General features: G+C 38.7%; 1 protein-coding gene across 2 annotated transcripts in view; it reads right to left on the bottom strand.

The window, feature by feature from the left end:
- Positions 1-442: 442 nt before the first annotated feature.
- The window catches only part of fbxo10 (F-box protein 10), a 42,985-nt gene continuing 26,922 nt past the window's right edge, over positions 443-16,505 (bottom strand). The window contains exons 5-12 of one of the 2 annotated variants that reach the window (XM_080188625.1): positions 16,358-16,494; positions 14,988-15,058; positions 13,943-14,095; positions 8,015-8,290; positions 6,011-6,321; positions 5,587-5,768; positions 2,148-2,237; positions 443-1,278 (exon numbers count right to left, since the gene is read on the bottom strand). In XM_080188625.1, coding sequence (XP_080044751.1) covers positions 1,092-1,278; positions 2,148-2,237; positions 5,587-5,768; positions 6,011-6,321; positions 8,015-8,290; positions 13,943-14,095; positions 14,988-15,058; positions 16,358-16,494 — 1,407 coding nt within the window. In that variant the 3' untranslated portion in view covers positions 443-1,091. The remainder of the gene's footprint in view (positions 1,279-2,147; positions 2,238-5,586; positions 5,769-6,010; positions 6,322-8,014; positions 8,291-13,942; positions 14,096-14,987; positions 15,059-16,357; positions 16,495-16,505) is intronic. The other variant, XM_080188626.1, reaches the window with a different exon arrangement.

Raw genomic sequence — 16,505 nt, 5'->3', positions numbered from 1 at the left:
AAAACCAAATTGCATATTGTCTAAAACAGATAGACTTCAGCTTCTGGTGAAAATTCAAATGGCCAGTAGTGGCTTGGTTACTTATTATAGGACACCGCTGATATTCATCTTGCAGGATTTTCCTTTAAAAGTGCCTCTGTTGTTTGAAATTTGCTTCCTTACTCTTAGGTTTCCATATGTTCAATAATTGATTTCATTGTCCCCAGCTTATCTTTTAAATGCTAATACAATCAACTGAGGCTGTATACAGAAAAAGTTGTCATTACTTGCAAGTGTGAGGTAGCTGTTCGCATTCTGCCTCGAGCATCTCCCTTGAGTCCAAATAAGTGAGTATGAGACATGATCACAATTATAACAGAACTCCAAAAACACTTTTCAGTTTCTAGGTTTATTACTATTAAACAATTCTCCCAAGCCTTCTTGCAGACTGACATGTTTGCTATTTTTTTTCCCAGTCCCACCATATCCCACCCCCACCACCTGTAACTTCGGAAGGAGTTACAGTAGTTTCTAATTCTCCAATGACAAAGCCCACAACATGATATGAAATGTTCTTTTACTCTTGAAGATAAAAACTTTAGAAGGAATTTGGTACTAGTCCACAAAAAAATTAAAAAGTTTTAGGAAAAATTAAATGTATGGTAGGTACTCAAATAGGTGAAATTACATTCATAACCATCACTTATTTAAGTGCTCAGAAAAATCTTAGTTCTGTGCAGATGTCAGCTCAAAACAGTTTCAATTTGCATGGACACGAGAATAAAAGTCATCCCTTGTTACATTGCAGCTGGAGTTAAAAATACATGTATAAGATTGGCAGCTGTTAATAATGGTATGAAACTAGGAACTTCAATAAGCAGGTCTACACTTCTATTAGAGAGTTGCACCATGTTATTAAACTCCAAATGGAGATTGCCAACAATAGAGACATTCATTTGATTATATTATCTCCAAGCTAACCTGTGAGGAAGTGAATTAAAGACAATGCCCCCCCAAATTTCTTTTCCATTATTAAAAACACGTTTGATACAGGAATTGAGGGATTAAATCATTTTACTGGCACATTCTGTACCAGTGCTGATTTTAATTCATTAAAGGATGGAACAGAAAATGCTCCCGTTGTCATGGCAGCCCCCTTCGACCCTTGCAGCTATTCGAGTTGTCATGGATGCAACTCTTTGACGAGTCTGAACCATGGAGGTGGCTCGATTTGATCCATCAACAAGTGGCCGTGGTGGAGGATTGTCCAATTTCCAGGCTATGCCAGATCTACAAGAACTAACAGAGAAATGTTCCATTAAAGATGTGATGAATATTGTTTACAGGTTTCATTTGATATCGTGCACAAGCGACAATGGTGTTCAACCTACAGGCTGCTATAATGAAGCTACCATTACTCAGTCTGTAGAGAAAGCCGAGTGACTAATTCATTCTTGACATCAAGAACCTATCGATTCCCATTTGCTGAAATACTGCTGTATTGTACAAGAACCAAGCCAATCACATTTGAAATAGAATGCATAGCATAAAAATCGCAAATGCATTAGTGCTGACGTGCTGCAGTTTACTATAAAAATTATAAAAGGACATATCCAGGTTTGGAGTCCACCATGGCTATACTGTGCTCACCACTTACAGCATCCTCATTTAAAATCAGGCAAATGGCAATAATCAAGTTCAATTAACTGCCACCCATTATTCCAATGATAAGTCACCACTTATAGTGTGTTAAGTATCCCATTTATTTCAAACAGTATGAGGCGTGCAGTAAATTTGAAATTTCACTGTATTAAGTCAAACTTAATCCCCTCCAAGTGATGTTGTGTTACAGTCTGCAATTTGTTGCCTTACAATTGCTCACTGACTGTGTGGAGGAGTTTGCATGTTTTCCCAGTGTCTGCATGGGTTTTCTTCGGGTGCTCTGGTTTCCTCCCACAGTCCAAAAGATTTGTAGGTTAGATGGATTAGCCATGCTAAATATGTGGGCAGGAGGTGGGCCTGAGTAAGGTATTCTTGTCAGAGAGTCATTACAGGCTCAACAGGCCAAATCGCCTCTTCTGCACTGTAGGGATTCTATGAAAGGTCACTTTTACATGAAGCTTTATCAGACAATTGTAATAAGAGTTATTGAAGCAATCAAATTTTACCTGATATCTTGGCGAAGATCAAATGGAATAAACCATCCAAGAAAGATGGTCTCATGTTTCCCTCCATAGTTGAGAGGTATCATTTCACGACTAAGTCAAAAATTTTACCATGTTGTGCAAGACAGAGTACAGCAATTAGGAATACAAATGGAAAATGATTTATAGAAGATGCATCATGGCAAGCATTCCAAAATAGTAACAGGACTACAGTCAAATCATGTTTGTACCAAAGCACTCAGTATTAGTGATGGGGATTGTATTCACAGTTTGATATCATAGCAGTGAACATTAACACTGAGCATGTTTAATGTCCCCTTATCAGTAAATAATAGTTGTGGAGATCATAAAACCCTCCCATGTGGAATATAGTCATTCTATTGACTGGTATTGTGATGATCATGGCCATGGAAGAAGTGTTCACACTACCAGTCTGCAAATTCTTCCAATACTTCACATTTTCCTCTAAAGAAAGAATGTGAAGATTTGAAAATAGCAAATAAACTGACTCATGTCTCACCGATTTCCCACTTTAAAAAGTATTAAGGAATAACAAGTAAATATAATTTCCAATCTTTAAAATCTCAATGAAAACCATAGATGTATCTATATATACACATCTCTTCATCCACACAAAAATTAACTTTGATTCTTTAAATCCCAACGTATTACATTTCCTTGATTTGTCTTTAGTTAACATGAAGGAAACAACTTTGAATGAAAGTGCCTCGACAAAGTTAGAGAGAGAAGCCATTAGAAATAGCTTGTCCACTGGAATCAGGTGGTGTTGATGCTACATGGATATCAAAAGTAAATTGGAGTAAACAACTGTGATTCAGGAATCATCTTTCTACTCAGAATGAAATGATTCTCTGCAGATTACTTTTTTTAGTTTTTATGTTGTGGCACAAAAGCGAGCACTTAAAAAGGAAAATTCACCAACTCCACCCTGTCTTTTTTTAAAAAAAAAATTTTACTCCATCCTTAAAGTTACAAAGTCAACACTCAGAATGGATTGGGCAAATCTGAATCCGTTCCTTGCTTGCTCCAAAAACCAAATTCAGAATCCAATTCATGTCCCCAAAAAAGGGACAAAAATGATCCAAAGCTGACAAGATGAGGCATTATACCGCATCTTGGGATTGGTCTGATTGTTTGATCTTAGCCAAAAGACCGAGACTCCAGCATGCCAGCAGGATACCGAGCTCATAGAGAGAAAGGATTAAAAATCTGTTCCAGGCCATTCACTGAAACTTGTCACCTTTGAGTAGCAGTTGCTGCAGGAAGTGTTGAATTGATTAACTTATCCAGCTACCAAGCCCTTAAACTGAGCCCACACTTACCCTATGATCCATTAGAAAAGTCTCAATGAAGTTCAGTCTAACCCTTAGCTTTCCACTTTCAATACGGATTCAATCCCAATTTCAATTATTCAAGACCTGCCAAGTTCGGTAAGCTATGGGCAGATTGGCCAGCATAGCATTAATGCACTAGTACACAAGGGAGGAATTTAGACTAGGAATTTTAGTAACTTTAAACTTCTAATATAGGATAACACACAGACTCCTGAAGCATTCCCAATGGATCGAGGAGATGGAAATATACTGTTTGGCATATCACAAAGATCCCATGTTAATCCCTGGCTTTAGCCAATAAGTTACAGCAGCAGTAGGGGTGCCTGAATTTGGCTTGACACTATGGGCTGACCACATCTGAATAACTGTTGCAGAGGATGAATTATGTGCTGATAGGATGGGTCTGTGACGCTTGGATTTGTTTTGCTACAGGTGACAAAAAACGGACACTGCTGTTATAAGATAAGCATTTTTTATTACTTTAATTGGAAGGAGAGATTGTGCCTCACTAACCTGAGAGTTTTTCGAGGAAGTGACGAAGATGACTGATGAGGGTAGGGCAGTGGATGTTATCTACATGGACTTCAATAAGGCCTTTGACAGGGTCCCTCATGACAGACTGGTACAGAAGTTGAAATCGCACGGGATCAGAAGTGAGTTGGCAAGATGGATATGGAACTGGCTTGGTCGTAGAAGACAGAGAGGAGCAGTGGAAGGGTGCATTTCTGAATGGAGGGCTGAGACTAGTGGCATTTCTCAGGGATCAGTGCTAGGACCTTTACTGTTTGTAATATATATATATATATATAAATGATTTAGAGGAAAATGTAACTGGTTTGATTAGTAAGTCTGTGGACGACACAAAGGTCGGTGGATTTGCAGATAGCAATGAGGACCAGAGTAAACAGATCGGTTGGAGGCTGGGGCGGAGAGATGACAGATGGAGTTTGATCCAGATAAATGTGAAGTAATGCACTTTGAAAGGTCTAATACAGATGGGAAATATACAGTAAATGATAGGCAAAGGGATCTGGGTGTACAAATACACAGGTCACTGAAAGTAGCAACGCAGGTGGAGAAGATAGTCAAAGCGGCAGAAGGCTTGCTTCCTTCATTGGCCGGGGCATTGAGTTTAAAAATTGGCAAGTCATGTTGCAGCTTTACAGAACCTTGATTAGCTGCACTTGGAATGTAGTGTTCAATTCTGGTCGTCGCACTACCAGAAGGATGTGGAGGGTTTGGAGAGGGTACAGAAAAGCTTTGTCAGGATGTTGCCTGGTGTGGCGGACATTAGCAATAAAGAGAGGTTGGTGAGACTTGGTTTGTTCTCACTAGAACGACAGAGATTGAGGGGTGACCTGATAGAAGTCTACAAGTTTATGATGGGCATGGACAGAGTGGATAGTCAGAAGCTTTCTCCCAGGGTGGAAGAGTCAATTACTAGAGTGCAGATGGCTTAAGCTGCGAGGGACAAGGTTTAAAGGAGATGTACGAGGTGTTGGTTTTTTTTTTTACACAGAGGGTGGTGGATGCCTGGAACTCGCTGCTGGAGGAGGTAGTGGAAGCAGATAACGATAGTGACTTTTAAGGGGCATCTAGACAAGTACATGAATAGAATGGAAATAGAGGGATATGGTTCCCAGGAGGGTACTTCAGACGGGCAGCATGGTCAATGCAGGCTTGAAGGGCCAAAGGGCCTGTTTCTGTGCTGTAATTTTCTTTGTTCTTTGGAAAAGGTATTCACATAAAGTTAAAAGCAAGCCAAGTGATAAAATTCTGATGGTTCATTTCATATTCATCAGTCCTATGGTATAACGATCATGCATTTTTTTAATTAGAACTGAAATTGTCAGGTTCGGAGAAGTGGAATTCCAGCAGGTGCACTTGCCCCCACCTCTCTCCAAACCAGAAATCCTAAAATGGCAGGTCCCACCCTAACCTTTCGCAGCCTGAGAAAGTGTAGGCAGAAAGAAGAAAATAAGCAGGTAGAGGAAATGATCACACTGCAGACGGCCATGTGGTGGATGACATATTTATCTAAGGAAATTTTTTCCAAAAATACATAACTTACAAAGAACAGAACTCACTTTTTGTTGCAGGCTAAAATTTCATTATTCTGCATGGTACATCTCTCTGGGTTTTCAGTTTTCTCCAAAATAGTCTTCCCTACTTTTCCTCTGAAGATTTGATTCTCTTGCACTGCTCCCTTAGCTTGGTCCAAGATTGCAATCCCATAATCGTGAAGAGATTGGATTCTGTTTTTTGTCACCTGAAGCAAAGCACATCTAGGCGTTAGGTCACAGATTCATCCTGTCAGTACTTAATTCATCTACATTCAACAAAACTGCAGGGTATTTTAACACTGATGAGTAATGTATCCTAATTAGGCAAGACGACAGAGGGAGACATATTCTGGATTACACTCCAGATGAAAAATACTGCAACTGTACACTCAGAAAATAATAGCCAAGGTTACTAAAAGACAATTTAAAATTCTGATGCAGAACCTACCTTCATGTCTGCATTCTCGAGTAGCTGCAGACCACATCCATGATTTCCCAGGATGTCATTTTCCAAGACAGTGCCTTCTCCCTTCGAGGTGACACCATGGCTGCTGTTGTCATAGATACCATTCCCCCGAAGTTCAACTTTGCATCCTGCTTCTACAAGAACTCCACCTACACTGTTGCAGGTGATGCTATTGTTTGTGATGTGGGTGAATTGACTGCTCTGATAAACTGCAATCCCATTATCATGGTTGGCATGGACTGCATTGGCTATTATGTTGAGTGTCTCACTGCTTTTTATGTACAGTCCAGCAGCTGATAAGAAATTAGAGGAAAAAGGATATCAGCCAGAACACAAAACTGCATTAGTAATAAATGCACAGGATGGAACAGGAAAAGGGAATAAACAATAATCCTTTATATAACCAATTTATTTGCACCAGGCTAAATTTCTATTGAAATGAACTGATAATTCCAATTCTGCCTTTTGGGAGCACCACTACTGCAAGGAGACGACTCAAGCATTCACAAGGCAACTGGACTTGGGCAATAGTTATGGCCTAGTCAACGTCACCCACATAGGAACGGGAGGAGTAAACCTGTTCTGTCATTCTATTAGATTACGGCTAATCTGTACCTCAACTCCATTTATCAGTCTTTGATCCAAATTTCTTGATAACCTTTTAAAAAAATTAATCTCAGTCTTAATTTCAACTGACACTATCTTTCAGAAAAAAGTGTGTCAGGTTTCCACTACCTCTTTCATGCAAAGAGCAGTAAAGAACAAAGCAGAAGACTGAACAACATGCCACTGGGACAGGTTAATGGATGGAAGAGCATCACATTATTTCTGTGGGGTAGTATAATGATACACCTGGCCTTTAAATCAGGTTGCTTGAAAAGTAACAACCCAGATATCAATCCATATAGCCAATCCTAGTGATGTTTCCTGTTACTATCACTTCTCAAGTCTCTGTGCACTTTCAGTCTTGGCAAAAGCTACTAACTGCTGAGATTACATTCTTAAAACCTTTCAAAATTTCTGACATGTCTGTGGAGCAAAGAGATATTTCAACTTTGGCAGCAAATCAAAATAAATGCAACAGAAGGTCAGCCACGCATTATACATTCCATCCAAATGGAAAGGAAAATCAGGATGTTGTGCATAATGAACAACCGATCTGCCACTGCCTGTTCTTTCCATGCAATGAAACTGAATTTTAATCTTCAACCAATTACATTGCACATACATGCAATTTTCCATTCTCGTTGCAAGTATCTACATCAGCTAGTATCTGCTAATAATTAAGAAAGTGGGCTGATCCAGAAACCTTGAGTGGTGTTCGCACATTGCGGGAGTGTAACAGAAGTCAACAGAAACGAAAGAGAATGTTTAATGGGTTGACTGAAACAAAACTTTTTAAATACCATCACCCCATGTCCAAATTACTTTGGTGGGGGCGGGAGGGATTGAAAAGTAAATCTTATCAATTTAGAACTGAATTATAACAGTGGGCTTTGCATGATACTTTCCTTATAACACAGCCCATCTTCCAGTATACATTGAGTAGCAAATGGAAGATTTGCTGGTGGCTGAAAAAAAAACTTCACCAGAGACACCGCTTCATTCCGAATAAAATCAAAACCAAAGAAGAAACTGAGCTAGAATTCATTGTGAAAGTGAATGTAGAATTAGCAGCACAGAAATTGGTCATTCAGTCCAACAGGTCTTTATCAATGTCTAAATTCCATATATACCTCCATCCACCTTCAACATTAGGAGTATTCCCATCAAGTTTACAAGCTTTTATAAGAATTAACATAATGGTTTTATTTTCAATAACAATTAGTTTATAGTCTCTATCAACCAAATTGTGATTTTGTCTTTAAATTAAGTTATCCTACCTTAGCTTTGTGATCAAAAGTCTGAAGACATTTAAAATCACTTAGTCACATGTTTTTCTCAAGCTGCTTACAAAAGTTGCCGTGGCTTGGATTGCCCACTTACCGCCATTGTGATTGATGTTATTAAACTCAATCAGTGCCACAGTGATTGGCTTGTGTGATGTGTATCGCTCCTCGTCACTGTCAAAGTCATTTTCCCAATTGATGACCTCCCCTTCATCATTGAAATTCTCATTGCCTCCTTGGTTGTTGAGGTAGTCATTTGCATCATCTTTACGACAGAAGACAGCCACTCCGTAGATGTTGTTACGGCTGATCTGATTATTGGCAATGTGGGGGAGACTAGAGGACATGATCCACACGCCACAACCCTTGTTACCTGCGTAATGTTTACCAAAATTAATTTTTAAAATTGGGATTCAGAAAACAAAGAACATCTTCATTTAAGATGCATTATTCTTTCAGACTACCCCCCCCGCCCCCCCACTCATCCCCCACTTCTTTAGAAGTGTGTAACCCACACAGGAGTACAATTCCACCAGTAATCCCACCCCAGGACTTTGTCTAGTAACCGATCTTTTTGCAGGAAGTTAGGCAGTGAGTACTGCCACACAAATTGTAGAGATTGAACCCCATTCGCACAGATATGGTCCTTTCCAGCTGCTATTTGCTGACAGCAGCTACTGTGGTACTGACTGGAAATGGAAACCAAAACCATTCTGGTCACCGAGGAGGGTGGGGGTGTTGCGTAGCAGGATAGTGATTTTAACCCTGCCTAACTGTTATAAGTAAAGAAAGCAAGTAAAGCATTACCTTTACAGGGCAACTGAAGTCTGGTTGGCTGACAGGATGGTAATGGGACTAACCCAGGTATGAAGCACTAAAACTACAGCTTATTCAGAATTTTCAGATACCAGTCCATTTACATTGATATATGGAAGTTTCTAAAGAAACCTTTCTCCTGTAATCACAAATTTACAACACAACAACCAGCTGTTTGATTCAACTAATCTATGCCAGCATTTATGCGCCACACAGTCCCTTCTTTGTCTAACTGTAACAGCATAGCTTTCTAGTCACAGGAACAGGAGGAGTAGCTACTTAGCCTCTTGAGCCTGTTCCACCATCATTCAATGTGAGATCACAGCTGATCTGGGACCTAATTCACATACCTGCTTTTTAATGTGAAAATCCTCTTGGTACCTTTGGTTTAACAAAAATCTATCAATCTCAGATTTAAAATTAACAATTGGTCTAGCATCAGTTGATGCTTCCACATTACTATGGAAATAATAGTATGTGAACAAGTGTTTCCCCAATTTCACTCCTGAAAAGGCTGGCTCTAATTTTTTGAGTATGTCACTTAGTCCTAGACTCTCTAACTTATGGAAATAATTTCTATCCACCCTATCTATTTCCCCTTAATATCTTGAACTTCAATCAGTCCCCCTATAAACTTCTAAATTCCAGGAAATACAATCTCTACACTGCACTCCAGCCAAATCCAATACATCCATAGAAGCCACAGAAAGGGTGCAGAGGAGATTTACAAAGATGTTCCTGGATTGGGTGGCATGCCTTATTAGAATAGGTTGAGAGAGCTCAGTCTTTTCTGCTTGGAGAGACAAAGGATGAGGGGTGACTTGATAGAGGTGTATAAGATGATGAGAGGTATTGATCGTGTGGATTCTCAAAGGCTTTTTCCCAGGGCTGAAATGGTTGCCACAAGAGGACACAGGTTAGGGTGCTGGAGAGTAAGTACAGAGGAGATGTCAGGGGTAAGTTTTTCACTCAGAGGGTGGTGGATGCATGGAATCGGCTGCCGTTGGTGTGGTGGAGGCGGATTCGATCTTTTAAGAGACTTTTGGATAAGTACATGGAACTTAGTAAGATAAAGGGTTATAGGTAAGCCTAGTAGGTAGGGACATGTTCGGCGCAACTTGTGGGCCGAAGGACCTGTTCGTGCTGTAGTTTTTTTATGTTTCTATCCTTCCCAAGTTTTGGTATCCAGAACCATGGTGTGGTCTGACCTGGGCTATGTATAGCTGTAGCATGATTCTAAAGACCAACATTCTATTAGCCTTTCTGATTATTTCATGAAGAACACTTGGGCCTTATCTCAAATCTTTGAAGGTCCAGTATTTTGAGTTTTGAGTTTTTCATTATTTAGAAAAACCCTTGTTCTAACCATTTAAAGCCCAAAGTGGATAACCTCACATTTGTCTACATTGGAACCCGTTTATTACAGTTTGCCATTCACTTAAATCTATTAATATCTTTTTGTAATTTTATGCTTCCTTCTAAACTGCTTACAATGCCACCTACCACAGTATCATTGGCAAATTTAGATAATGGGCTAGAGAGCTGCATATCTAAGTCATTAATGAATAGAATGAATCGTTGAGGCCCCAATACAGATTCTTGCAGGACATCACTTGTCACATCCTGGAAATAAAGCACTTCCCAATTATTCCTAGTCTCTGTCTCCTGTTTCAGCAATTTCCTAACTAGGTTAGTAATTTGCCTTCATTTGTCTGATTAATTTGAACTTTAGTTAACAGAATGCATTTAATAAAATCCCTCTTAAGAGATTGAAAGTCTAGACACATGACATGCATTCTGATGAAAGGTCACAGACCTGAAAAATTGACTGTGTTTCTCCACAGACGCTGCCAGACCTACCGAATATTTCCACCATTTTCTGTTTTAATCTTTATAAACTTCCCCATCCACTATGCCAGTTACCTGTTCATAAAATTCAAATCAGATTTTTCAGGCATTATCTATTCTTTATAAATCCATGCTGGCTCTCCCTGATGAGATGAAAATTTTCAAGGTGGTCAGTCATCTGATACTTAATTATAAACTCTAGCAATTTCCTGACAACAGATGTTAGGCTAACTGTTTGAAAATTCCCCAGTTTCTCTGCTAAACAGAGGAATGACATGCACAATTTTCCAATCTAAAGATAGGGTCCCTAAACTGATAGAACTTTGGCAGGCTATAGTTCAGGCATCTGAAATATTTTGACCGCCTTCCTTTAAAATCCATGGAATGGAAACAATTTGCTCTGGGGTTTGTTGCCTTTTTTTGGTACAGTACCAAAACTTTTATATAGATTCTATCCAAGTTCCTAGATAAATACAAGCAGAATTACAAATTTAAGTCTGAAATTCCATGGTATGTGCACTCATTTCCTCAGCAGGACATGGCTTGTGGTTTTACTGTGTTTTGAAAGATGAAGATGCTATTTGTCATCCTTTAGTATCATCAATTTTTCCACAAGCTATCTTGCTAATGTTAACTTTTGTTACGTCACTGATCTAATAACAGTTTTCTTGAGGATGTCTGGCATGCTGACCTCTTCCTCTATTGTAAATACTGATACAAAATTTTACATCCCTAGAACTTTTTATTTTCACCGACATCCACCATTAACAGTTTTCAAGGAGCTCACATTTCTCCTAACCATCCTCTTTTCCTCTTCAAATTGTAAGTTTTGTTCTGTTTTGTGCTGATTTTATTAGCCCTTGCCAATTGATTATGATGATCTTTTTTGTAGCTCTTGCTATTTGCCTGGTCACCCTTTGCTGCTCAGTTATTATCTTTCCGTTTGTCAGGATCTACACTTGTAAGTTTTTTTCTTTTTAGTTCTATGTTGTGTTTTAGTTGTCTTTGGTTGTCTTTTTTAGCAAGTAAAATCCTTGCCCTTTTGATGTGATTACAGGTTGTATTCTTTTAAGAATCAAATTTGCCCAGTTTACAACGGACAGTCTCGACCTCATCCCCTTGAAGTCAGCCTTACCGAAATCCAGAACCTTGGCTGTTCCCTTTCAAACACTGCACTATACGCAACTTTGTTTCTAAAGGAAGTGCCCCAGGCTGTACCGTCTTTCCTAGTGAAACAAAAATATTTTCTTTTCTGTCTTGATTTGTTGCAATGTGCACCCCATTCTGGAGTACTTTCTACGTATTTTACTGTAGAATAGAGTGTACCTGGGCCACAGGAGTAAGGAATGGTGTTGAAGTAGATCAGTTTAGAGAGATCAAGACCTTAGTAAGTACAATGTTCAAATATACCCAACCAATGCAGAACAGCAATCAACAGAGCTCAACAGGATGATAAGCAACAGTACATCATAAAACAGTAAAATACAAATCAGAGAAATTAATGATCTCTCAATTCTATCATCCTTGTGAATCTTTTCGCAAGCTCTCAGCCGTCTTTATATCCTTTTCACATTATAGAAATCAGAATTGTGTGCAGTAGATATCAGATATGGCACATGGTGATAGAATAAAACAGACATACTGGGAGCATCATTTTGAATAATTGAAAAGACTAATTGGAAGCCCAATTCCAATATAAGTGTAAAGCATTAATAATATTGCAAACAAACTTTGCAGTGAAAAAGCAATATCTGTTCAATAAAGTGCCAGAACTCCCTAATGAAAAGAAAATAGACACAAGTGTTCAGATTTTATTCAGTGCAATTAGTTCCAAGTGTAAAAGGTTAATTTCCTACTCTGGCCTTGTGACAGCTGTGAAGGAGATTGTTAACAGAGCAGACTCATTTAGGACCATGTAAATTAAATCAGGGAGATTAACTGCACTGCGTACTCATCACAGCTATGGAATTCAGTGCAATGTATATATGAAGTCACCATGAATTAATGACACAGTTATTGAACCTTCAGCAGTCCTGTGCATAAAAGAAATGCAATGTCAAAAGACGATGTAATTAAGATTGTGAGGGTTTAGTAACAAATTTCCATCCAGTTAATTAATTACTTATTAATTAGTTCAACTAAGAAAGCTTTTCATGGTCTCCAGATTTGGCCACACCTTACGGAACTGTCCAAGCACCACTTCTACAGTGCAGAAATTGGTCATTAGACCCATCATGCCTGTGCTGGCTTTTAGAAAGAGTTATTCAATTAATCCCACTCATCTGTTCCTTCCCCGTAGCCCTGCAATGTTTTATTTTTAAGTATATATCCATTTCTATTTTGTCTCCCTCCATATTAGAATATCCAATTGTTTCTTAAATGATCCAAGGGGTTTCATTATTCCACCCAAGTCCATTCAAACTGTTGACCACAGTGTGTCTGAAGGAACTTCCTAATATCAAACCTAGATTTGTCATTTACAAGTTTGAATCTGTGTCCTATTTTCTCTCTCTGATGATTTAGTTTTGAGCAATTCTCTAATCGACCTTTTCCATGCTGTTTCTAATCCCACAAAGTTCTACACTGTCATTCCTTGGACATCACCTTTCTAGGCTGAAAGCTTTCACCTAGTTTTACCCTTAACAATGGGAGTTTAGCCTTTTGGCTCTTTTCTGCATGACATAATCCATTGAATGCCTGTCTTGTGTCTCGGTAACCAGAACTGGAGAGAATGCTCACACTTACCAAAGCACTATACAGATTGATCATTAATTTCTCTGACTTGTATTTTACTGTTTTATGATGTACTGTTGCTTATTATCCTATTGAGCTCTGTTGATTGCTGCTCTGTACTGGTTGGGCATATTAAACATTGTATTTACTAAGGTCTTGATCTCTAAACTGATCTGCTTCAACACCATTCCTTACTCCTGTGGCCCAGTTGCACTCTATTCTACAGTAAAATATGTAGAAACTATTCCAGGTTAAGGTGCCCAAGTACTGATTGCATCAAATCAAGACAGAAGAGAAAATATTTTTGCTTCACCAGCAACCTATTTGGATACAGCAATAGGATGGAAAGAGTTAGCGTCAGCTTGTGTGGAATATAAATGTTGGCATAGGATTGTTGGACCAAACAGCCTGTTTCTGTGCTATAGCATCTATATAATTCTGATTGGTATTCTATATATCCCTTTCAACATTAAGGAGATCTTTGCCACATCATTAATTGGACAGGACATCTTAATTATAACCAACCAATTTGCACTGAGGTTAATGTATTTAGCAAGAACAAACTTGTGTCGACATTTGATTACATAAGGCATAAGATGAGTTGAAATATAGTCTATTACGCCCTTACCATATATCGTATTTCCTTCTATTAACCCTTTCCCTCGCTCTCCCACAACCACTCCATCTGAATAACCATAACAGATGAGATTCTTTCTCAGAATAGGATCTCCTCCTCGCCGAATATCTGCACCTCCCCAATGATTTTCACGTATAATATTTTCTAAAATTGAAACAAAGTGTAGGTAATATAGCCAGTTGGAATGCAAACCACATTAAATGTCAGAGAAGTACTTACTCATCTGTAACAAAGTAACTAAAGTCAGTGAATTTTTGGTGGAGCTGGCACTGTTTACCTGTTCATGCCCATCTCTGGGGTGAGGGATTGAAACTGAATAGAAATTACCAGTGCGATGCATATTAAACTCTAAGGAATAGGGCAGTGCTCAAGGTGCATACTTGCCTGTAAAACACTGCACTGTGCTTTTGCCAAGACTATTTATAGCAGCTCGCCATCATTCTCTTTCCAATTCTCTGCTGAAGACTGTGACCAATGCTCATGCATGCTTCTATGAGCTCGACACCCTGCTCTAACTATTTTTCATTTTTGGGTCTAAACAGTAAATGTCATCAGGTTATATGACAGTAAGGAGCATCACAGTAGAGATCAATCCTGTCCTAACCCTACTTCTCCAGCAGCTATACTGGGCAAGGAATAACCACAGATGATAAACACAAATTATTTTTAAGTTTCAATTAACAGAAGCGCTCCAAACTCCAACTACAAGATCAAATCATGAACAGTCAAGAGTTGCACACTACATGTGGGGAAAATTTGAAGACAGCCCTCTCCTGATGAATGCAGTTTTTTGAAAGGTTGTGAATATTAAGTGGGAACAAAAGATGCTTTTTATTCCAAAATAACAGGTAAATCAGACATAGAAAGTTTATACAAACAATAAGGATAATAAAAATACACTTTCTATCAGTTTTTTAAAAAGCAGTAAGTGTTTGAGTTCTTGATACAATATAGAATAGGAAAATATTCATAGAATACTTAATTCAAACACTTGTGTCTTGGTTAAAAAGCCCATGTTGTAAAGCTGCATACTGACCTAATATTTGGCCCCTTCCATTTTCATTCACTGCAACACCTGCAGCAAGTCCTTGGTAAATGTGATTCCCACTGTGAAGAGACACATTATTAACTGAATACACACTGCATTAGAAAGTGTTGTTGTCGATGGTGATGACAGTTGAAGGGGGAGATCTCTGACTACACCTGCAAAGTCACCACTGGCATACCTCAGGATTCCAGCCTTAGCCCCACATCACATTCTCTCTAGTAAATGCTCTTCCTCTGGAATGTTATCCAGAGGCTTTTGCATGCATTTCAATAACACTTGGCACTTTGAGTGAGTGAAAAAAGAAACTTTTAGCATATTTCATGATCTCAGGCTGCCTCACAGGCAGTGAAGTGCTCGTGATGTGTAGTTACTCTTGTAATGGAGGAAAGGCAACCAATTTAGTCCAGCAAGGTCCCACAAACAATTACAAAATAATTGATCAATTTGGGTTTTTTTCAATGATAGTGGTTAACAGATAAATATTGCGAAGGATCATCTGAAGGGGCAGACAGGACCGTGGCTTAACACCGCAAAAATAAAGCACAACATTAAAGCATTTCCTCAGTAATGCGTTGAAATGTCGATCTGGATTTTGTGTTCAAGTCTCTGGAAAGGGACTTGAACCGATAACCTTCTGACTCTGAGGCAAAAGTGATACCATGGAGTCAAACCTCTAGCATCAACACAATACTTGGGTTATGACAATTTGGGAGCTAAACAATGTTACTATCAGTTTGAGATGCCATAAAGACATTCATTGTCTTATCACCAGCACCGTTTTAACCTAGAATTTGTGCTAAAACAGACATAGCATAGTCTATTAACTGTTTGATAGTTAACTTTATCAAATGTCATTCACAATTGACTTTTGAAAATAAATACTCAGTACCTACATACAATCTTAGCTTGGGAATATTCCATAGTATCCTTTAAAAAAAAATCAATGCTTTGAAACCATGTTTTAGTAAAACTCAATGGAATGGCTGATATCAAGGCTTCCAGACTTTGTTACACAAATAGCACAATGTACCTTTTTCCACTGTTACTTTTTAATGAAGATGTGCAGATTACATTTAACTATTCATGATATACACACAAAGGAGGTAATGCAACTTGGATTTGTAGATTCAGCAATTGCTCCTGACAAAAACATGGTGTACTGACTATTTATACCTCAGGTGCTAAGCAACAAAATGCAATTCTCAGTTACTACAAATGTATTTAGAAGACTCCTGGTCATGCAAATATCTTTAATACTCAGTCAGGCATTATACAAACCCAGGAATCACAGCTGTGCCTGAGAGATTAAGACCAAAATGACAGAAGCTGCAAACAAGACTGGTTACTGGAGCACTCACCTCACCACAGGGTTTCCATTATATAAAATGTAGATGCCAGCTTCTTTATTTCCAAAGATTCGATTACTGCGAATGATGCCTTTTCCATTCCCAAGCACAACAATTCCAGAGCGATGGCCACTGTGTATCTGGTTACACTGCAGAGCAA

The sequence above is a fragment of the Carcharhinus amblyrhynchos genome, chromosome 5, assembly GCF_965287045.1.
Source record: "Carcharhinus amblyrhynchos chromosome 5, sCarAmb.v2.hapA, whole genome shotgun sequence".
Lineage (NCBI taxonomy): Eukaryota > Metazoa > Chordata > Chondrichthyes > Carcharhiniformes > Carcharhinidae > Carcharhinus > Carcharhinus amblyrhynchos.
Note: the sequence above shows the minus strand (reverse complement) of the source record. Positions and strands in the feature narration are given on the sequence as shown.